Raw genomic sequence first — 22,922 nt, 5'->3', positions numbered from 1 at the left:
CAAAACGAAACACTAGAGGGTGCCTGCAGTGGCTGTCATGGTACACAGCAAAAGGTAACCTGGCAAATTTCATCATAAGTAAAAGGTATAATTGGTTACTGATAGGGAGGCGGTACTGAAAAGTATCACTGAGGCTAATTTGATGTGTGTGTGTGTGCGCGCCCGCGCGTCACCATAAGAAACCATGGAATTAATCAAGCAAGAAAGAGCTAGTAGTAAAAGCAATAGTCCTGCAGTGTATTGTCATTGCTGTATATGAAATAAAAGAATGCCTAATAGATTCTGAAAAATAATGAATATATGAAAGAAACTTAAATCTAAGTACAACTGAGTTATAGAAAGAAATCATGGACGCCTGACAAAAAAGAAAGCATAAGAGAAGCTGAGAATTCTGACCATTTCTTGTTTTGTAGCTCGGTGTACGACATGGAGGGATAGGAGTACAGTATTACTGTCCACAGATCTATAACCAGATAAAATCTGAAATATAAAAACCAATTATCAAAAGCATACGAAATCACGGAAAATTTAAGGTAGACAAACTCATGGAAACTGCAACGATCGTCGAGATAGGAGGCAGTTACAAAGTATAACGTTTACTGCTACTACTACTAGGCTGCAAACGTCAAAGTTTGACACGTTGGTAATTTATGATTAATGTTCTCTCCGTTTTTACCTAACCCTCTTTTTCTCATTCGGTCGTTGACACTCATCACTAACCTGGGCAAGTTTATTAGTCATTACAGGTCTGCAACTAAAACCTGAATTATTAATCTTTAGAGTGTAGTAAGGTAGTTCCAACAAGAAGTATTCACCGGGAGCTTGCTCTGCTAAGTTTACTCTTCCAGTAGGCTAATTGGGAAAGACTATTGGAGATTTCATTCCAATTCATTAAATACTCAAGCATGTGGCTGTTAAACAATCATAATTTAACCTAACTCGATTCTAACTCCTTAGCGTAAGCTCTTAAGGAAGACATTAAAATTCAGCCCAACAGTTACCTACCTGCAGTACTAGGCTACTACCTAGGTAGGACTGCTAACGTTTAGCTACCTACCCGGTAGTAACTTGGTTTCATGCCAGACATAGTATAAACCATGTAGGGTAATCAGTTTTAACATTGTTTTACTGTATTTGAAATTGGAGTTTTTATGCTGTGAACTTGTCTCCTAAACATGATTATGAAATTAATGCTCAAATCTAGTATATTTCAAATTCACTGTTACTGAGATGGGTAGATCTAGGTAACAACTCAGCGTCGGGTATTTCCTTGAAAATTACAGTTTCCTTTAGTATTTGGACTTTAATTAAGAATTTACTGTTTATATTTTTGTGGGTTGACTGTGATTTAAACAGTCAGGGGCTAGTACTAAAACATGGCGGGAAATACTTGACGCCCCCAACCCTAGTGGCTGTCATATTCATGGGAATGTTCCTTGCAGTCTGTGCGGAGTTATTGCCTAGAATTACCCTGAGATGTTTATGCCTAGGGTAAATGACTGTACAGCAACATAGCAGCCACCTCTCTCGGAATGCAGCCACTTCTGAAAAAGCGCTTGAATTATATGCCATTATATTTCATGATTTAGGAGAAAACGCTTATAGAGGAACATAGAGGTCTCTGTGTGCTGCCAGGATGGGCGGCAACTCTTTACTGTTAATCATGGCAGCGAATTAAAGTACTTTTTCAAGAAGGTGGCCGCACACCGAGATCAGTGGCTGCTCGGTCATTACCCTACTGCCTTTTGTATATGTTTTACTATTCATTCCAATGAAGCTGGTACTATACATGGCAGTGGTGCTGATATTAAAAGAAAACTTTATCACAAAAGAAATGAATGACTAAAATACTGAAAGCACACATTGAAATGTAATAAAATTATATTTTCAAGTCCAAACTGTGGTAATGGTTTAAAGTAAAATTTTATAAAATTTTACCAATTTTTTAACAGCTTATTGTATTGTTTAACTGGTTTTTATTGTTGGTTTAGTTCATTTATTCTGTATTTTCAATTTACACATATATGCTTTTAGGTCAGCTAACAATTGTGGAGAAGATCCTTGTGTGGAACCTTGGTTTTGAGTAGGAGGGATAAGGGAGAAAACCGAAAATGAATAGTATAGATTACACCAACAGAAATGGTAAAATGTGCCAAAAAGACATGAGAAATGCCTGGTAAAATATGCCAAAAAGACAAGAGAAATGCCTGATAAATGGGGACTAAGTGTAATCAGTAAAATCACAGAGAAAGTAATTAAAAATCATGACTATGTGGCAGTGGTACAGTAATTACAAGGATAGGTCCTAATGTAACATCAGCCAGGCTGCCTTGCTCTTCATGCCTGTGGCTCCTGGGATCTCATAGGCTGAAATGGTTTGGACCAGTTACTAGAAAGAGTGAGGAACAATTAGAGAGAAAACTAGTAAAATTGAAGACATTAGAGGTTGGAGAGAACCTATTTTACATGTAACCCCAAAGATGGAAAGTCTGATGAGAAAATTATAATTTGTTCCTATACAATGTACAAACCCTCTTTCCTTTACAGTAGGAATTACTTACGACGGAGCTGGAACACAGCCATTAAAATTCTTGAGCAAGGTGATTAGGCAGTAACTACTGTCCGGTAGGCAGGGAGTCCCGCCTACCCAGATATAAACATTCCCAATTGGCTTTTGGCAGTCATGTGATGAAGATGTATGTTTGTGAGCTCTTGCTGGCTAGCCGTTGATCACGATTTCCTGGTGGAAAGTTTTCTTTTATTGTTTATACTATGTTTTTAATTTACTGTGTTTGATATTAATGATTAAACAAACCCACTTATTGTGATAAGCCTTGCTAGCCCCTTCCCCTTGTGTATTAGGGGTCGGCGGCAAGGATGTAGTATAGTATACATCTTTATCACATACTCTCACCCTTTAATAGTAAGGGGACTACAGTATATTTATTTGACATTTATGCTTACTCCTTACTTAAGAGAGTTTACTGTAGGGAAACTTCATCCTCTTCGCTCACTTATGAGGATGATCAAAGAGGTACTCAACAAGTTGTCAATGCATCAGGGCACCTCCATGACCCTAGTCTCTCCCTTTTTTGGCAAACAAGGAGTAGTTTCTAGATCTGATTAGGCTGTTAGTGGATTATCCAAGACTCCTTCCACAAAAACGGTCTCTGCTCAGACAACCCCACTTCCTCAGATTCCACCAAGGTTGTCCACTCTGGCCCTGATAGTCTTCAGACTGTCAGGCACCTCGTTAGAGCAAAAGGTTTATCGTGACAGGCTGCAGAGGCAATCGCGAGGTGCAGGCAAATGTCTTCTACACAGTCCAAATGGGCAGTCTTCAAAAGATGGTGCAGCTGCCATAACATCTCTTCTTCTAAAATATCTATAAATAAGAAATGTAGCTGATTTTTTATTCATGAAGTCTGTCAAGAAATTATCGACTTCTACCAACAGAGGGTATAGGTTGATACTCAGCTCAGTTTTTAAACATAGAGGAATGTATCTGTCCTCTAACCAAGACATCGTCGACCCAAACAAATCCTTTGAGACGACAAAGAGACAACAAAGCAAAAAAGTCCGTCCAATGTCTCTTGGAATTTGGACGTCATTCGGAAATGACTCTCAGGTCTTCAGTTTGAACCACTGTAATCTGTCTCACTGAGGAATCTCACCAAGAAGACACTCTTCTTGGTGGCTCTGGCTACTTCCAAACATATCAGTGAGTTGCAGGCTATGGACAAGGGAGTAGGTTTTGTGCAAGGGGATGCAATCTGCTCACTGTCTCTTGGATTCCTTGCTAAAACCGATAATCTGTCCAAGCTCCGGCCTCGATCTTTTATTATCAAGAATTTTATGAATGTCTTAGGACCAGAGGAGGAGAGGCTCCTTTGTCCATATATGTCTCCCAGGTATACTACCTTCACAGGACAGAAAAGATTAGAGGATCGTCGAGCATCCTGTAGTGCTCTGTAAGAAACCCACTCTCAGATCCAGGAGGACACCTTTCCTTTAGTTAGAGTTAATTCTCACAAAATTAGGGCAGTGGCAGCTTCCTAATCATTTAGATTTATGTCTATACTGTATCTTGCAATTGACATTCTAGAGATGCAAGTCTATCTTCGCGTCACACTACTTCAAGGACATTGAGGCTGTTTTTGAAAATTGTAACATTTTAGGACCTTTATCCTTTGCTACAAACCTGCCTTGACTTAAAGTTTTGAGTCTTTGGGAAGCCTGGGGGTACTTTGTACCTAGAGTACCCACCAGTATTGTTTTTCATAATGGTTTGGGTTGCAAAGGATTCTTTTAAACTTTGCAACGTCCACTACAGGTTAAGAGAAGCGTTGACCAAAGGTATTATCTACTTGCAGCAGCTCTATCAGCAGGTAAGGAAACAACAAAAAGCATGTATTTAATAATAGCAACCTTTCTGTTTCAAATTCATTATTTACTTTATGCTTTGTAGTATAATAAGTCCCATGCTTTTCCCACCTCCTAAAAATGTTGAATCAGTTATGTAATTACTTGATACATTATTTATATAAAAATTACATTTTTATATTAATAATGTATCAAGTAATTACATTGCTTACAGTTTCACTTGCAAATGCTGTAATTACTTGGTAAGTATATGTAAAACTATTTTATCATAATGTCATTTTTATAATAAAATAAAGTTTTATATACCCTATATATTACTTACTAAGTAATTACATGATCTGAGCCCACCCTTCTTCCCTCACATGGACATTAGAGCATGAAACGAATTGAGCTCTCTGCTAGGTTGTTCCTCTAAGTCCTGGATAGTGGACAGGACCTTGTCACCTACAAATAAACGATAGAAGCCCCACCACACAAATTTTGAATTTTTAAGCAGCCATAGGTTAGGAACCAATGGCTCTGTAATTACTTGGTAAGTAGTATACGTGTATATACAACTGTATTTTATCATAAAAATGTCATATTTGCACAGTTTTTCACTTCATGTTCAAATTTGGAGAGTATTTTATTCTGTGGTAGCTTGTTTTACAGTTAGTGGTATTTTAGACATTTTCCATATTTGTGTTTCCACATCTTTAGTAAAAGTGGTAAGTTATGCTGAATGAGCCCCAAAAAATTAATCTTTACCCTTCAAAGCATTCATAATACATGTAAATAAATATATCCCTTGTGATAACTCATACTCTTGTCTAAGTAACGAACTGGGATTATTTTAAGATAGTAGCAGCCTTTGTGACTGAATATGAGTGATGTGAAGGATGAAGTGACTGTTAGAAGGCTACGCTGCTATTTAACCACTTACATTCGATGTTGTAAGGGAATGAGAGTTTCACCTACCATATATCAACGTTTGATAAGTGTTGCATTGCTATCTTTAGTAGTGATTATGCTTTTATCTTTCCCAAGCCTGGATAAAGAAGGAGGGTTGGAGTCAGGAAAGATAGCTGTCTATAAAAAATCTACAAAAATAAATTCAATGAGATATTCAGTGAGTGTTACAAATACACAAGAGATAAAGGAATAGGCAATAGGAGGGCACAAGATAGAAACACCTGGAAAAGGCTCATTAAAAATAGCAGCCCTAACTGGGGATTAAGCTGAGAAGTAGTAGTAGTTTATATTACACAGTGCACATTGTCTTTCCTTACTGACAAGTTTTGTTGTACCGTATGTGCCTAAGTAACCATCGCACTTCTTAGGGCTTTTGGTCTTTAGGTCCTCTCGGGCTCTAAGTTCATTCAATACAATACCTGCTCAATCACTATTACCAGTGCAATCTTATAGCATGACACACCTACAGAATTTAGTACATACACCATTTAATAGAAGATAGCTCTAATTTTGTGCTTGACAAGTATAATTATATACCTATTAGTCAGTTTCCTTTCACTTATTTTTTTTAGAATACCTTACATAAATTCCATCTAAACATCATCTATAATCCTTACTTAAGGGCCCATATTGGTCAACTACTTCAATTTTTTATAAAGTGGATGGTTTCATATTAGGAAATATGATAATTATAAGATGAATTATGATTTGATATACTGTAGGAAGAAATAGGTTCTTTTCAAAATTTCAGGTATTCGTTACAACGATCAACAATGGAAACTAATGGTGTGAATCATTCCTCTGAGAAGGGTGCTCTTCTTTACAAGTATTCCAGTGCTGACTTTGCTTATACAGCTAGCAGCTGCCACAATAATGGTAAGAAATCTAGTTTTGACTCAATCCTGACCACTAAATGGGAAGAAGCAAGTGATGCTGGTGTGTTTAACTACAAACAGATGATGTACAAACCAAGATTGTACCAGGGAAATACAACATAGTTTCTCAGGTATGTAATATTATTTGGGATGAATCCTGTTTACTGTTAAAGATATCTTACATCTTCATGCCAATCAGGTACTGTCAGCATTCAAGAAAGAATGCGGGGCTAATGTGGCTGGACTGTCTCGTTCACCTTTTCTCCACTAGGTGAATATCAAACTTTTAGGTTCTTTTCAGAATTATTCTTACTGTTGTAACGGATTGTGTTGTAAGGCATTCAGGATTTTGGTTGTTCCACTGTTTCTCAGTAGTACTTGAAAAACAAACTGCCATAGAGTAGTAAAAGGCTCTCTTAGTATACATAATGAGGACAGTACAGTTAATGCAGTAATAAGTCATACATGTAAGCAACTGTTAAGGATAAAGAAATTAGTGCATTATCATAAAATGGCTTTCAAAATATGTTTTGGAATTTTGAGCAATTTGTTAAAATTTTTTAGTACTTTTTTCTATGCATCCCCAGTTATCGGCGAGGGTTCTGTTCTGACAGCTTGATAAGCGAAAATCACCAATAACCAAAAATGGAGCTTATGGCGCTGATAACTGGATTTTGGTGCTGATAGCTGGTTTATGGGGCCTCTGTTAGGTAGGTATGTATCAGTGCCATAACTATTATCGGTGCTGATATCTGGAAATCCCCGATTTTCAGTATACTAGGCAAGCCCCATAAAACCGAATCGCCAATAACCGCGAACTGCCTGTATTTTGTATTCTTGTATTGCTCTTGACACTCCTAGCTGTTAACAATCTCTTTCATCATTATTAATTTGAACTTTTATTTTTATAGCTAACAATTTTTTTGCCTCGGCAGCTTAAAAACTAAAAAATTTCTGGGTAATGCTTCACAGATTTAGTGCAGGTGACTGGTCTTGCCCACTAATGGGAATACCAAGAATTACTAGCAGACAACTTAGTCTATTTCTGCCGATGTTACGGTAACACCAAGTGTTGATAGCAGCTGTGTTCTTAAATTCACCGGTCAGAGACTGGATTTCGGTGAAGGATTATCACTGATTTCTAGTAGTCTTCAAGCTTTCAGCTTTTAGGGAAATACTACGTATTTTGTTTTGTTATGAAGGGGCTTGATTCTAGTTTTCATATTTTGCTGCAGTAGAGTAGTTTACCGTGTTACCACCCTTGTAATAATTTAAACATTGCATTTGTTGCCGAACTACTACTGACATGTGAGACATGTTACAATTAAGTAGCGTAATAATGTAAACATTGCATTTGTTGCCTCTACTGGACAAAGTAGTAATAACATATTTTTGTGTTGGCTACTGAGCCAATAGTATTTCTTTGGTAGTAAACACATATCTGAGAGTCTCAATTAATATCTGATAGATTTGAGCAAGCTTTGTCAGTAAAGGTCAACTTTCCTATCTTTATTAGCGTAGAAACTTAATTTTGTGTTTGTTACCTAGTTTAATGATTATTGTAACAAACGTAGATTTTGCGTTCACTACTGAACCAATATTTTGAGTATTGAAATGTATATGTACAAGTCTCAATAATGTTTGATAAGAATTGAGATATATTTGTATAATGGTACTCTGGGTACTTTAAATAGTGTCAGTAAAGGTTAACGTTCCTGGTCCAAGTAGCGTAATAAACGTAATACGTACTATTGTATTCGCTAATGGTCTGATTTATTATCCATAATGAAATGCATATCTGCATGTCTCAATAATTTGTGTTAGTAGTTGAGATATGTATGTATGATGGTACTTGGTGTACCTCAGTTATGGTTGGTAAAGGTTAACTGCCGTTTCTGAGTAGCATACTAAACATTAATATTGTGTTAGCCACTGGACATATATTTTCAGTAATGATATGCATAAATAGCATTTGCTAGGATTTGAGATATGCCTGTATAATGGTACGCTGTGTACTTCTATTGTTGGTAAAGGATTAATGGATCATTGTCTTACACTTTAACTTGCAGAGAACGGGAAGTGTAAGGGCAGTATACTTAGTGGGGAAAGACATGTGCTTAGTATTTTATACTTTGCTTTTTTTTTTGCAGAAGGTCAGGAAACAGTTTATGTGCTTTTTTTGCAGAAGGTCAGGAAACAGTTTATGTGATAAATGCACACAAACAGCAGTCTTGTAAGCTTTGTAGTATATATCTTCCTCCTCAAAAATATATTACATGTAGAGAAAAATGTACTTATTGTAGAAATTTCTCTCCTTCTACTGGCCCTCAAAAATTTTTTTCACTTGCTCCTGTGTCTGGCTCCCTTGCTTCCTTCCTGTGCCATTGCCAGTCTTGTGTCTGCGTTAATGTTAACCTTGTTATTAAGTGAAGTGTTGTGAAGTGGAGGAGGTGTCTATTCATCCCTCCTAGTCAAAGGTCCCTGTCATACTCCCCTTAACCTGCGAGGAGACTTACTGGAAGGCCATGGGTGGGGGGGGGGGTGTTGTTGTTTACACACAGGTAGGCACCCCTCAGTTGAGCCTGTTGCCAGTCCCAGGTATTGACAGACAGCCCCTGGAAAGGAATCTTACTGGATGTGTAGTGGAGGAGGTTGCTATCTGGCCCTATCAGTTCTAAACCCAGTCCCTGTCAGACTCCCCTAAACCAGGGAGGAGACATACTATCGGTCCATGGGAGGATGAAAGGGTTTTGCCCTTCAGTCAAGCCTGCTGTCGGCAGGTGTCAATGGACAGCCATTGGAAAGGTGTCCATAGAGTTGTGCTTTTATCTAGTGACACTCCAGTGTAGACTAAGCACCAATGGCACTTTTCTAGTGAATCTCAGTCATTGAAGAGGCGCTTTTCAGAGTGGAACATAAGCCCCCGACTTCCATAACACCCTAGCTTCCAAGAGTGGTCGATATCACCTGAGCTTCCAAGAGTGCCCGATAGTGCGCAAGCTTCCAAGAGCAGTTGATAGCGCCCAATCACCTTTTACCATCTCAGGCATCTGGTGCTATACTACTACTGAATAACACCAATCTCTCTTTAGCTCGAGCTCGACACCTCTTTTAAGAACATACCACTGTTTCTTTTTCATCGCGCTACTTCCAATTGGAAGCCTAGCTTCGGTCGTCTAGTGGCTGACTCTAGTCTCTGATCATCGAATGTCATTCTTCAGTATCAGATTGCCTCCCATGAATACCATACAATCACTCTCAGGCGGTTTTGCCTCTTTTCGACCTGTTCTGCTTTTGCCTAGAGTTCCAGATGGATGGAATTGGGCCCTTTTGTGTCATCAAATGTGTGTCAAAGCACTGGTCTTTGCAGACAGGACTTTGGTGGACAAACTTATGAGCTTGTTGAAGAAAGCTGTCACATCTACAGGGAGTTGGGAGCCTGACTGGCTTTTAAGGGAGCAAAACAAATGTTTTTTGTCTGTACTCCCTCTGATGCTTAGATGGAATTAGTTCTCCTTGTTGAAGTTCTTGTCAAGATTTTGGAGTAAGGATTTTTTTTGTCTTAAAATCAGGAGCAGGGGTTAAGAAGACAGGAGACTTGCAACTGTTGCCAGCCTCAGCCATCTACCAAGATCAACAAGCTGCTTTCAGAAGCCATATGTGCTCGGTCCTTTTGTCCTTTGGATTGATTATATCTTCCCTCCTGAGCGCTTTTTTATGGATAGTCTTTCTTGGCTTCAGACTGAAGGGAGTGCCATGAACCCATTCTGTAGCGGTGCCTGATCATCTTCAGAGCTCCTGGCACCAGCTTTTTGGCGCCTAGCACCGAATCGCAAGTGCCCAACTCCTGCTCCGGTTCGCTTGTCTCTTTTTAGCTATGCTAGGCTAACACTGCTAAACACCTAGTTTTTTTTTTTCATAAGATTTTTTTAGACCACTGAAGTTATTACCCTGGTTTGGTTCTAGACCCTTTTTTATCCAATGGCCAGGCTTTTTTGTGTGTCTTATGGACTTTCCAAGTTCCTTTAAGAATGTTCAGATATTGTTTTAGCCAAGCTGTTAATAGTGCTGCAGCCTCTTAAAAAGTATGAAAGCTGAATGATGTATAGTGCCTGAGGTTCTAGTTAGTACTTTATTGTGAGATCACTATTCTTCTCTCTCAGAAAAAAAGACTTTTGTTCATGAAACTTACCTGTCAGATATATATATAGCTGTATTTTCTGAAGTCCGACAGAATTTTAAAAACTTCCGACACAGCAGTGGTCGGCCAGGTGGTTAGTACCCATTCCCGCCGCTGGGAGGCGGTATCAGGAACCATTCCCATTTCTATTCATAATTTTTCTGTCGCTGGTGCTGAAAACACCTGTTTTCAGTACCTCCGTCTTAGGATTTTGGAAACTTCATTGCCGCTAAGTATCCTAATTGTCTTTTGATTTATTTACTTGGATTTGTGGGATTTGTGGCTAGGCATACGCTATCTTAAATTGATTTGAATTTGATTCATTTTTGCATAAAATATCTGAATCTAGTTAGGCTAGTTTCAGACGGGGTTGTCTGCAAAGATAGGGTGTGGCTACCGAAAGCTTCGGTAGATCCGCACTTGGTATGTACGAGGGGTATGGGTCTTGCTTCTTTGTTGAGATTTGTCATGTAAGGAGTGTGAGACTTTGTCTTTTCCGTAAGGAAGACGTATGATTCGTATGTACGCAATTAATCAGTAACAAAAGTCAGGGTAGTGAACCTGCTAACCTTCCTGTAGACTTTATTTGCCTAACCCTGTAGTATGGCCTACGGGGTATGAATATGTCTACGAGAGGTGCTCGCTCTCCTTCATTGCTGTGAAGTGCTACTTCTGTAATTGTTACTCCCTAACCCTGCAGTGTTGCCTTCGGGCCCTAAGCAGTGTCTGTAGAGGAATTGCCCTTTCTCTGAATACTCTTTTCGATTCGTATCTTAGAATCGAAAGTGCTTGCTTTAGAGAGTAAAAGTGAAGTGCAGAAGTGCAGTGATACCCCTTGTGTAGTGGAGGGTGCGTCAGATCGGCCTCGTTTCGCCTCTAGGCCGGGACCTCTGCTTGACTCCCAGGACCCGGGGAGGGAGCATGTCGAAAGCCTAAGGAGGGTTACAAGGAACCCCCACCGATCTGGCATGCCTTCGGCAGTTTCTGATGAAAATCCCCAGACTGCCAAAGTGCGTGCGCGTGCACGAATCCTGAAAGATTGCTTCTCGTCCTCCGAAGCGTCCTCCCCATGCAGGGGTTGGAGCTTTCGGAAGGACTCGCGCCCTCTAAATAGAAGCTTTATAGAAGAGGACGCTTCACGTCCTCTCTCTCTCTCTCGTTATGCGTTTCAGTGAGAAGTAAGAAGGCGAACGTCGCTGAACTCGTGTCCGTCTTTCCACCGAGAAATACGTAAGAGAAGTCATAGTAGCAGGAAGCTTTTGAGAGCGGACGCTCGGATGGACTCCAGGCGCGCGGGTGCACGCCAGTGCGCGCCAGTGGACGCCGAGCGCGCGCCAGTGGAACGCCGAGCGCGCGCCAGTGGACGCGAGCGTGCACCAGCGCACGCCAGGTGTGTCGCCTGGCTGAACGTTTCTGTTGAACTCTTCTAGCTCTTGTTTCAGATATGGGCCTAAAGAATGTTTACCTCTACCTCCGGTGATACCTTCTACCTCACCTGCAAAGAATGTGAAGTAGGCAGTGCTTCGGAGGAAGTTTAAAGTGAACAGACAACTACTTCTTCGAAACCCAGCAAGACATCGGGTTTCGTGAATTCAAGAGGTCTCTGTCAATTAATATTGCTTTTCGCATAGGTGGATGGATTTAAGAAAAGCTCAAGGGAAGATCTCGTTTGCTCTACCGCAACCTTTGCCATTCTGCCAATAAATTTAAGTTGCCACTACCGCAGTCAAGACTTTGCGATAAGGCAGTTACGGGTATGTAAGGCTCGATGTCCTGCACGTCAGGACTCTCGGCAACGTTCAGTGGGATTCTTGCAAAGGCACTCATCAAAAGGACGCTCTTCAGGAAAGCGCAAGACAGGACTTCCTTTGCCATACTGCCAATAAATTTTAAGCTTTAGCAGGCATTAGTTGTGATACGGGAGAGGAAGCTGGTTGGAGAGTTTCTTCCTCTTCCCAGGATAATTTTGCAAGCTTTTTAGCCCATCTGAAAGGGTTTTTCAGATGATAGATTTTGTTAGTTTCTAGTCGGGACTACGCTGCCGAATTGAACATCGTCGTTCTACCTGCCGTAAGCCCAGTCTCTTAACAGGATTCTTGCCCTTCCTCGTTTGAGACGGGAATCGGAAAAATTAAATGCTTGACTCCCTGGATTACGTTTTGTCAATTCAGTGACTTTCCCCCATTGACAAATATACTTTCGTTTTGTCAAGTAAGTGGGTATCCCCTCATTGACAAAATATCTCTTTGTCCCGTAAATGGGTTAGTTCTCATTGACAAACATCTCATTAACTTGATATTGCGTAAGCGAATAAGCTCTTATTGACAAGATTCGGAAGAGCTCTCATTCGTCATTCGCAGACTCGTACAAGAAATAGACTTGTAGACTACGTCAATGAACGCTTATGTCCAGTAACATAAGAAGCTTGAGCTGACTGCTTCGATTCTCTTAAGTTTTGTTCATGAAACTTGCCTGTCAGATATGATGTAGCTGTATTTCCGAATTCAGCTATATATATGTCTGCCAGGTAGGTATGAACAAACTTTATTGTGATATAATTTCATATTTTGCCTTGCGTTATTTTACTTCTGGTTGGGTTCAAGTCATATACGCTTGCTGTAGTTACCTCTTCGGATGGCAACCGAGAGGTCTATTGTCTATTTTAAGGACATTTAATCGTTACTCCCTGCAGCCTTCCAGGAGTTTCCGATTTATCTTTTTACCGTTGTATGGTAGTGTTCTGACGACACAACGCATCTATATATTTAGCGTTTTCTGTTTCGCTTAAATATACCAGCTTGAGGAGTCTTTCTGCTCAAAATAACGGACCTATTTCTTCGTAGAATAGGGTAGCTGGCAACCCAGACATAAAGTTAAGAGACGACGTTCGTAAGCTGCTGGCTGCTGCTGTCACGCTGTGTCTGTCCTCCAGTCCAACCGAGCCAGTAACAGATCGGGCGCTGTCATGCGCGGTAGGTTACGTCTCTCTCTCCTGCGGGATTGACTGACTAACCGTATCTCTGTGCTGGCGGTTACGTCTCTCCTGCGGGATTGACTGACTAACTGTATCTCTGCCCTACAATCACGGACTTTAGCCTAAGATTGAGGGGATTTCTTACGTGAATGAATAACGTTGCATTCGTTTTGCCTTACTATGTTCAACAGAGTATCTCTTAATCCTTTCGGTGCTCGTTACCGCACGGTATAGAACTACGAGTCTACCGCAACATTGCACTTTTATATGCTCTCCTGCTTAGGCAAAGCGCAGCCTTATTAGGGAAGTAAGCATACTCGGGGAGGGAATGGATGAGCTTGCTGGGGACCATTTCCTTCCTGAAGAAGTTGTTTCCCCGAATAGACTGCAATTCAGTCCACAGTTTTTTCCTACCGGGAACTGAAATATTATTCAAGATCTAGGAATGATTCTGAACATCTCTCAGTGCGTTTATCACCTGAGGTGATAGAAAGAAGGTGCCGGACATCTGGATAGGGTTTCAGATGTCCTGGATCTTAATCTGAAAGAAGTAAAAGCGATTCGGTAGTCCCTCCAGTCCTCGTAACGAGTTTTGGGAACCAGTGGTCCAGATCAACTCTGATATTCCACAGCTCTCTTAAGAAGTATCTTCTCTCGGTCCCTGTTCGAGTTTACGAGAAAGCCTATTATAACAACAGGCGTAGAATGTAACGATCCTCTAGAGGTTCGTTACAGGATTGCAAAAGTCCGTACGAATCGTCTAGATCGACGGCAGCAACTATTGACTTCCGAGTGGAATCTTTCTTTAGAAGTAAGTTGAGAGTTGTGGAGACTTTAGGGACGCCCTTTCATTCTTCTCTTCGATATGTTGAGGACGAAGAGGCTTCTTCTTTTCTGCTCCCTTATTCTCGATCCGGGATCGGTAACCATTAAACGCCATCCTATGATATTGAACGGGGATGGATATTTAGTTTGCTTTTAGAGCTTTTTTTCTTTTCCCCTTTTTTCAATCGCTTAGGAAATGTAATAAGAGGATTTATGACGTCACAGGGAGCGACAATGACGCTATCGCCCATGTTTGGCCTTCAGGATCCTGGATTCACAGAGGTCACATACTTCCTAGTTCACTTTCCAAGGACCTTTTCCGAGAGAGTCGGTCTACTCTAACTCGAAAGGTACCTATAACCTCTCCGCTCTGAGTCTGACTACGTTCAGGCTATCGAGATGTTGACAGGAATAAGATTACCGTCTTCCATTTCCGTCTGAAGAATGGGATAAGCTGGCAGTCACAACTATTAAAGAAATACGCAAATATGTTGTTGACGGCCTTTGGGCTCAGATTTGCGTCTGTCAAACAACAAAGCCCTTCACGATCTTTGAGTTCTGTGGAATCTCGAACCTCGCTCATCATCTACTTTTTGTCTCACCTGTTTTCTCGGAGTCAGCACTCGTGCGAGATCAGGCGACATATAGTAGCCCTGAGTTTCTTGTTGACGAAGTCGGTTGCGTTTATACACCCCCGATGATCGTGTAACATGAGACCAGGTTGGACTGTCAGGCATTCTTCCTTCGGGACTGAATCGCCTTTTTGCTCCTCGCTCCTTTCTCCTGGCACCAGAAAGCTCGAGTCAGGAGTTGATTCGCTGACGACGTTGGGTTGCGTTGATACACCCCCAAGGTTTGCTTAGATTGAATCGCCCAGGCAGTCCAGACACTCATCCTTCAGCGAAGAATAGTGCCTTATGGTCTTCAGGGTACAGCCTTGCTGTCCTTGATTCGTCTGACTGGTCGGTCACCTGACTTTAGTACAGACGGACTGACTGTGCATGTCCAGATTGAAGCTTTCAATATGGAACTTAGACGTAGTCTGAAGTTCTTGATGTCAAAGCATTCGAACCTCTCCTACCTGTTAACTTCTTGCATGTGATCAGGAAGGCCTTCTTCTAACCACCCTAGATACGACAAAGAGGGTTAGTGAGATTTTAAGCCATCGTCACAAGTTTTGGCTTTAGAGAACACAAGGCGGTGTGCTCTCTAACCCTTCCGTTGTGGCCTAAGAATGGTAACCCGTTTTGTCCTTGGGCCAGGAGCTTGGAAGCAAGGATGGCACAAGTTAGTGGGCAGGAGCCAGAGAGAGTCCTGTGCCCTGTCGGGTCTCTCAAGTTTTATCTACATAAAACTCAAGAAAGTCGAAGTCATTCGGGCAATCTGCAGTGTTCCGAAAAAGACCAGACTTGCCCATATCGAAGAACAGCCTGGCTTTAGTGTTAAGGAGTTCTTTCAAAAATGCTCCTTCATTGTGTTTGCACAAAGATTTGAAATCTTTTTATCTGATGCTCACGAGGTGAGGGCGCGGCCTCGGAAGCATTTCAACAGAGCATGGCACTCAGCAACATCCTGAGTACCATGTTTTAGCGAAGCAACTCTGTGTTCACTTCACACTCCCTGCGAGATGTGAAGATGGCATATGAGATCTGCTGCTCGCTAGGGCCATACGTGTCTGCAGACACAATCTTGGGGGCAAGAAGTACCACTCATCCTATCCTGTAGAAAATGGTTAGGAAGAGCTCTTAATTTAGTTGTTGAGTCGCCGACAACGGCGACTTCTTAACTCTTAAGCCTTAGTTAACACACCTTAACTTTGGCTAGGTTGGTCAGGTGGTGATATATATATATATATATATATTTTATTTTACTTCTTAGCCCTCATGGTATGGTCAATAGGGTCTAGTCACGTCGTGGTCTCGCCCCTGTTGACAGATCATCTGGAGTGCACCAGCTATATAGGTCTCTACCTCGCTGGCAACTCTAGTAGCACAAGCAGACTTACGTGGCAGTAACCACGAAGCCAGCTATGCTAACAGGTGGAACCAAGATGTAAATCATCTGCATGCATTTGTTTCCCAAAATCCTTCTATTCTGTCCCTTCCCACCTCCAAAGGTGGGATTCAGCTATATATATATCTGACAGGTAAGTTTCATGAACAAAATGATATTGTTATGATACAATAAAGTTTGTTCATACTTACCTGGCAGATATATAATCAAGTACCCACCCACCTCCCCTCAGGGGACAGTGGAAATAAAATTATGAATAGAAAATGGGAATGGTTCCTGATACCCGCCTCCCAGCGGCGGGAATGGGTACTAACCACCTGGCCGACCACTGCGTGTGTCGGAAGTTTTTAAAATTCTGTCGGACTTCAGAAAATACAGCTATATATATATTTGCCAGGTAAGTATGAACAAACTTTATTGTATCATAACAATATCATGTTTAGTCTGGGAACATCTGAAGTCCACGACTTTAGACATTTATAATATTCGTATGATTATGATTCAACATAGCTGTGGATTTTTATATATTGATGCCATTTCAAGAATGGCATTATCATATCTATTATATTAATAATTATAATACAGAAATAATTTGCATCTTTGAATTATATAATTGAAAATAATTTTTCTTTAATGCTTTAAGTTTACATTAATGTGTTCTATATGTTAAATACTTCCTGCACTACATTTTATGAGTGACTGTTTTATGTGAGCTTTATTTAATTGCAGCTAAATGCAAATCGTTCAAAATTAAGGAGACGGCCAGAAGACTTTCGCAAAATTCAAGAGCCTTGTGACCCAAAGAGATTTAATTTTACCAAAATAAAGCCACAGGAAGTTTTAGTGGAGATGCAGTACTGTGAGACATGCATCAAGGTAAGATGCTGAATCTTAGGATTGTAGCACTTTGCCTCATGTAACATTGGAAATTTGTACCTGAATATATTTCTCTGTTATAATAGAAAATGATAACTCAATATACATTGTGTGTGTGTGACCAAAGATTCATGCATTCATTCATAATTTTAGCTCCATTGTTAGATATAGATTTAGTAAATGGTTGCAAGCTTTTTAATTTATCTGATATACGTAGCTGATTTACACTTGCGTACATATTATTATTTTACTTTTTTAACAGGATCTTCAGTCAGAAAAGTGTGAACATGAAAACTGTTTACATGGGAGCTTGATTATCAATGCAGCTCCGATTTGTTTCAGCCATAGCTTGATAGTACCTTATCTTGATCAGCTTCGGCCTCAGGTTACAGAGGATGAAGGGTTGACATTAGCTCTGCATACTGTTCTTTTGGCTCAGTCCTCGTAAGTAGTTTAATTTTGTTCAGATACAGAACAAACCTTTAGGTCTTTTCATATGTATGAGGAAAATACCTCTAGTGCTAGTTGGATCCGGTTAAAATTAAGAAAGGTTGCAAGTAGTAATTTAAATTTTTGGCAGGTGTCATTGTTAATTGTTTATAGTAAAAATAATTGTTGAGTATTTTGTTGTATTTATTAGGTAATGTGTAAGTGAGATCAGGGTTTGATAAGGAATATTTAGGAGGATGACTTACAAAACTACTGTATAGTTAAGTAGATATGTTTGTAAATAAAGCTAATTCAGTAACTTCAAAGCATAATGAAATATACGTAATATTGTTCATATGTGAACAAACCTTCAGTCTTAACAACAGGATAATTTCTAGCGCTTAGCTGGATCCGGTTAAAAATCAGATGAAAGCAAGGAATCTTGTGATATCTGGCAACACATGCATAGATCGGGTGAAGAGTGGTCATATTTTCATCTTGTATGTATCCATATTTAGTACTTTAATAACAGTACTGTAGTTAATTTCTGTTATTATGAGTTAGATAATTTATTGCTTTTTCAAGCTGCATGTCAGTCACCCCATCTTGGATTGTTACAAAGCTGATTTTTTAAAATTTCTAGCAATGAAGTAGAGAAAAATATCAAGTTCATAATTTTCTGGTAACTTTCATATTTAAATAGTAAACATGATCACCTAAGTTCTTTTATATAAACCACATATAACTTTAACTATTACTTTCTTATCATTCTTCTTCTTATACTTTCATTGTAATGATGATTAAAATTCTAGACAGTGCCTTTTTACCCCTAGATATATAATTTTTTGCCTTTTATTTTTCATCCATACTGTTTGTTCCTTCTTAGATATCTGTTATAGGTGGATACCATTTTTACATTATACTGTACTATGCATCACTCACTGTTGATTATACTAAATATTCTTTTTATTGTCTCAGCTGCATCTCTTTCTGCCTTTACAGTTCATCTCTTCCCTTTGTTCTCTTCCTATTTAAGTAGTGTTCAACTTTTTCTTTACCTTTCTCTAATTTTCACATCACATTCAAGACCAAATGCTTTGGACAAGCTGTGTGCCAGTTTATGAAGATGACTTGATGGTCTTATTAAACTTACCATACTTATACTGAAATTGTAAGTGACTGCCAGTATACTGAAATTGTAGGAGACTGCATATATTTAAAGTTTTTAAAGCATTCAGACCAGCAATTGTGAATTGTGTTACTGTACCCATAGCATCTGGCAAATCCTGTGAAAGACTTGGACTTATGAAAGAGCAAAGTTTAATGCAATTAAAACCCTGTCTTCACTTCATATGGTATTTGAAAATTAGTGTTCTCTGAGCTCTGGCTTTTGAAAATTTGATGGTTCCAGATTAGAGCATTCTGTACCACTGTCTTGGATGAATCAAGAATAAGTTTAATTTCCCATAAGTACTTCCAACAAGAAAGATTCATCAAATATGTGAGATTTCATCTTTAATTCTGTATGGGTAGTTTATTCTTAAATGGAGTAGTTTTGGGCTTGAATCTGAGCCTCCCCAACTCTTAAGTATGAGTGTTAGTTTAATCTAGAACACTTGCATTTGCTTTATGATTTACATATACAGACTGTTTCTCAAAAAGCTGGTACCTTGCAGAAATATTTTCATATGGTTTTTTAATGGAGCTATCATATCAAAGTGTATTAACTCTTTTCTTCTTCTTTATTTGGAGTACTGTTTCAGTGCGGTCTTCAGGTACCAAATTTCCTCTCAAACTCTTGGGTAGATGACATGCCAAATTTCTTCTCAAAATCATGGGTAGAGTTATGTCATCTGTCAAGTTTACTTTGCCAACTCTTAATGTTGACATAGTGAAGACAAAGAGTGAGTTCAATATGTTTAGAGCATAAAATATACTACAGTGCAACGACAAACATGCATTCTTCTTTACTTAAAGTTTTTTTTTGCCACTGGTAGGCTGCTGATACAAAGTCTATCTTTTTCTAGTATCAGGTTTAATACTACTTTGATACAAGTTTTGTTTTGGCTGCAGCTAAATTGTGGAATAGTTTTACATAGTGCAATTGTGGAGTCATCCAGTCTCCAAATGTGTAAGAGAACGCAAATTTATTCTTGCTTTTTGCCGATATTTCTTGAATTCAGGTGTATCATTTTTAGTTTCCATTTCATCAAGTTTAATTATTTATCACCTTTTCCTTTATTTATGTCTCTTAGTAGGCTGATTTTCTCTTGGAGCCCTCCGGGGTTTGTAGTCTTTTGACTCTGTCCTTTAGGGTTTTAAGCTGAAAATTTAAGAGAGCAGCAAATTACATAAGGTCATTCATTTGATTACATTAATTAAGTAACTTGTCTCTTTTGATATGGTAATGATGCTTTTTTATTTGTACAATTCTACATAAATAAGTGATAATCAGAATGGGATAATATCTGAAAGCTGATGATAATCTGGTTTTTTTATTAGCCAGTTGACTTTGCCTTATAATTCCTTGACTAAAAGTCTAATCCACCACATAAATTGTGGAAAATCTGTTGGATGGTAATGAAGGGAGGAAAACCAGATAATCTTTGACAATTATGTATCCATGAAAAGCTAACCGAAAGTAACTTGTTAGGTATGAGTGAATTAGTAACTCCCATTCTGTGATACATGCTATGCAACAGATAATCCAGTTTTGGATAATTTATTTCACTGCTCATTGCAGATAATGTTTAGTACAGAATAACATTGTTTTATGTATCACTCAGAGAAGTTTTCTTTTACAAATTTCGAATTTATTTATCAACACTTTTAAATAGATGATGTATGTTTATATGTGATAATCATCAAAGATTCTATATAGTGTAGTTTTGTTAGTCATTCAGTACAAGTGTAAATATACTTATATATTTATTTAGCAGCTCCTAGTGATGTTTTATTAATTTACAGAGACTTTCGTGTTGGTTTCAATTCTTTAACGGCATATGCATCTGTTAATCACCTTCACTTCCACATGTATTATTTGCCTCATCATCTCTATTTGGAAACTGCTGTGAGTAATATGGAACAGTCTGATTTTTAATGCCTGTAAATAAAAACAAATTGTGTATAGTAAAAGTCCAGTACTAGTCTTTCATACTATTTATAAAAGTCACAAATTCACATTCCATGATAAGGCTTATGATCTGGTACATTTTCAAGTGTGTCATATTTCCAAAATCTAATAACTTCTTAAAGGCACTCAGTGGCATGGTTGGTTTGGTCTTGGCCTGCCACCTCGGTGGCCGCGAGTTCAGTTCTTGGGCATTCCATTGAGGAGTCAGAGATGTGTATTTCTGGTGATAGAAGTTCACTCTCAACGTGGTTCAGAAGTCACATAAAGTCCCATTGCTGAATATCCACTGGTTCCATGCAATGTAAAAACACCATACAAACAAAAATAACTTCTTAAGTACTAATAATTACAAAAACTGTGCTTCCCATATTATTCTATATAGAACATCTAAACAGATTCAGTAAAAATAAAATATTTTTTCACATATGTACTGTAGTATAAAAATGTGAGAAGGAATGGGGTTAAGATCTAAAACATCTAAAAGATGAAAAAGTGGATGAGTTGACACGTTTTTTGCTGACTATTTATTTTCTCTTATTGATTATGAGTTGGTTGCATTAAGATTCCTCCAGAAAAAGTACCTGTATTGGATGAACTACCATTAAGGTGTCTTTTATATAGATATGTGTCAAGAAGAGTATAGAGCTATCTCCAGTATGCTGAATGAAATGTTAAGAGAAAGGTGTAACAGAAAATTCTGTGTATTTGTCTCCCATTGTATTGTTATTTAAATAGGCAATAGACACATTGTTTCTCTGCATCTAAGATGCTGCAGTCTCAAAGACCCCAGTTTTGACCAGCATAATATATTTGCACCATTTTCATGAGTTAATGACTTTTTATTTGGAGAGCAGTACACATTGAATTGACTGCATTTTGTAGGCATTTCAATTCATTAATTGTAATGGAACTTCATTTATTTGAAAAGAACTGTGCTTTATTTCAAATTAAGTGATTTTACTACTTGGTAAGATTCTCAATATTTAATAAGCTTTCAGTGAAGTTGACATACTAACAACGTGGAAAACAAATAGATTGACAAATAATGTTCGTAATAAACTTCCCAGCTGTGTTTCATCAAAAATCATCTATGACACCTTTGTCTGTGTGTGTAAATGAATGGTGTCAGCTTTAAATATTTTTATTGAAATGGGTGTATGCTTATGAAGCAGTTTATTGCTCAATCACGTGTCAAGGTTTCACATTTGTAAAACCCATTTCTTATGGTTTTTCTTTGTGGGCAATAGATTTCTTTCCTGTATACATTTATTAATATATTAAACATTTGAAACCCAGTATTTGGGGGGAATGCATACCACAACCCCCACGAATAGCTAAAATCCACAAATACTTGACTCCCCTTTAAAACTGCTTATAACTGCCTATTTTGATAGTTCAAACAAACAAAAAAACCCTCTAAAAATGCTTATACCTGATTATTTTAATAATATCAAGAAAAAATCCCCCTCATTATTGGGGCCACCATGACATGGGGAGGAGGGTTTCAAACCTCAGGAATTTCTTCCTAGGTTCAAACTAAGAGTTCCATATAACATTATATATTGCAATAGTACACCCCCTGAACACCTGAATAAGCCCTGGTCACTTACCAGCCCGAACATCATTTATTAAAAATTTACCAAATCTTTGGTTAAAATAAACGATCATGTTGCCAATCTCCTGGCAAACACCCTCGTTACTAGTTACCAGCCCACCGCTGATAGCCCTGCCTCACGGGCCGGTCACCTGCCCTCTCACGTCAATCACTTATCGTTCGCGGTGGAGTACAGATGTATCCACAGCGAACTCCTTTTTGGTCTTGCCCGGCCTTCATTTGCACCTTTGATTTGATTGATTTTGGTGACGAATTACGCATCCCTTTGGATTACTGTTGGATTGCTCTTAATACCTTGTCATCAGACATTGATTCTGCAAAGGAAGAAACAACACAAGCTACGACAACGGCTACTGCATTCTCGGCCACGACATCACAGAAAACGACGAGCGGAAGTTCAACAACGTATCGTCTTTGCCAACAATGCAAGAAAAGGATGAGTACCCTATGACACGATAGTCATTCCTTATGCGTAAATTGTAGGCCTGTTCATTATAATGTAAAGACCAGATGTTTGGAATGTCAGGAGTGGTCTTTGGACCAGATGTTAGGGTATCTCAAACGTAGGAAAGGTCTTGTATTAAGAAGTAAGTGTAGGCAGGAAGAGACTAACGTAAATCAAGATAAAGGCTTAGAGACAGAGCTCTTTAAGAGACTTGAGAGTAGGC

General features: G+C 39.0%; 1 protein-coding gene across 1 annotated transcript; it reads left to right on the top strand.

The window, feature by feature from the left end:
• Nucleotides 1–563: 563 nt before the first annotated feature.
• Nucleotides 564–20,606, top strand: LOC135207392 (GDP-D-glucose phosphorylase 1-like). Its single transcript, XM_064239122.1, has 5 exons — nt 564–643; nt 6,086–6,210; nt 16,931–17,077; nt 17,340–17,521; nt 20,474–20,606. The coding sequence occupies exons 2-5, from the start codon at nt 6,208–6,210 to the stop codon at nt 20,604–20,606; spliced, it is 465 nt and encodes a 154-aa protein (XP_064095192.1). The 5' UTR covers nt 564–643; nt 6,086–6,207.
• The last annotated feature ends 2,316 nt before the right edge of the window (nt 20,607–22,922 follow it).

This window comes from Macrobrachium nipponense, chromosome 32 (assembly GCF_015104395.2).
Source record: "Macrobrachium nipponense isolate FS-2020 chromosome 32, ASM1510439v2, whole genome shotgun sequence".
NCBI classification, from domain to species: Eukaryota; Metazoa; Arthropoda; class Malacostraca; order Decapoda; family Palaemonidae; genus Macrobrachium; species Macrobrachium nipponense.
Note: the sequence above shows the minus strand (reverse complement) of the source record. Positions and strands in the feature narration are given on the sequence as shown.

Excerpts from the sequence above, each read along its gene's own strand:
- LOC135207392 (XM_064239122.1), top strand. Across the intron at positions 17,078-17,339 it reads ACTGTGAGACATGCATCAAG|GATCTTCAGTCAGAAAAGTG; the intron begins GTAAGATGCTGA and ends CTTTTTTAACAG. Across the intron at positions 17,522-20,473 it reads GTTCTTTTGGCTCAGTCCTC|AGACTTTCGTGTTGGTTTCA; the intron begins GTAAGTAGTTTA and ends ATTAATTTACAG.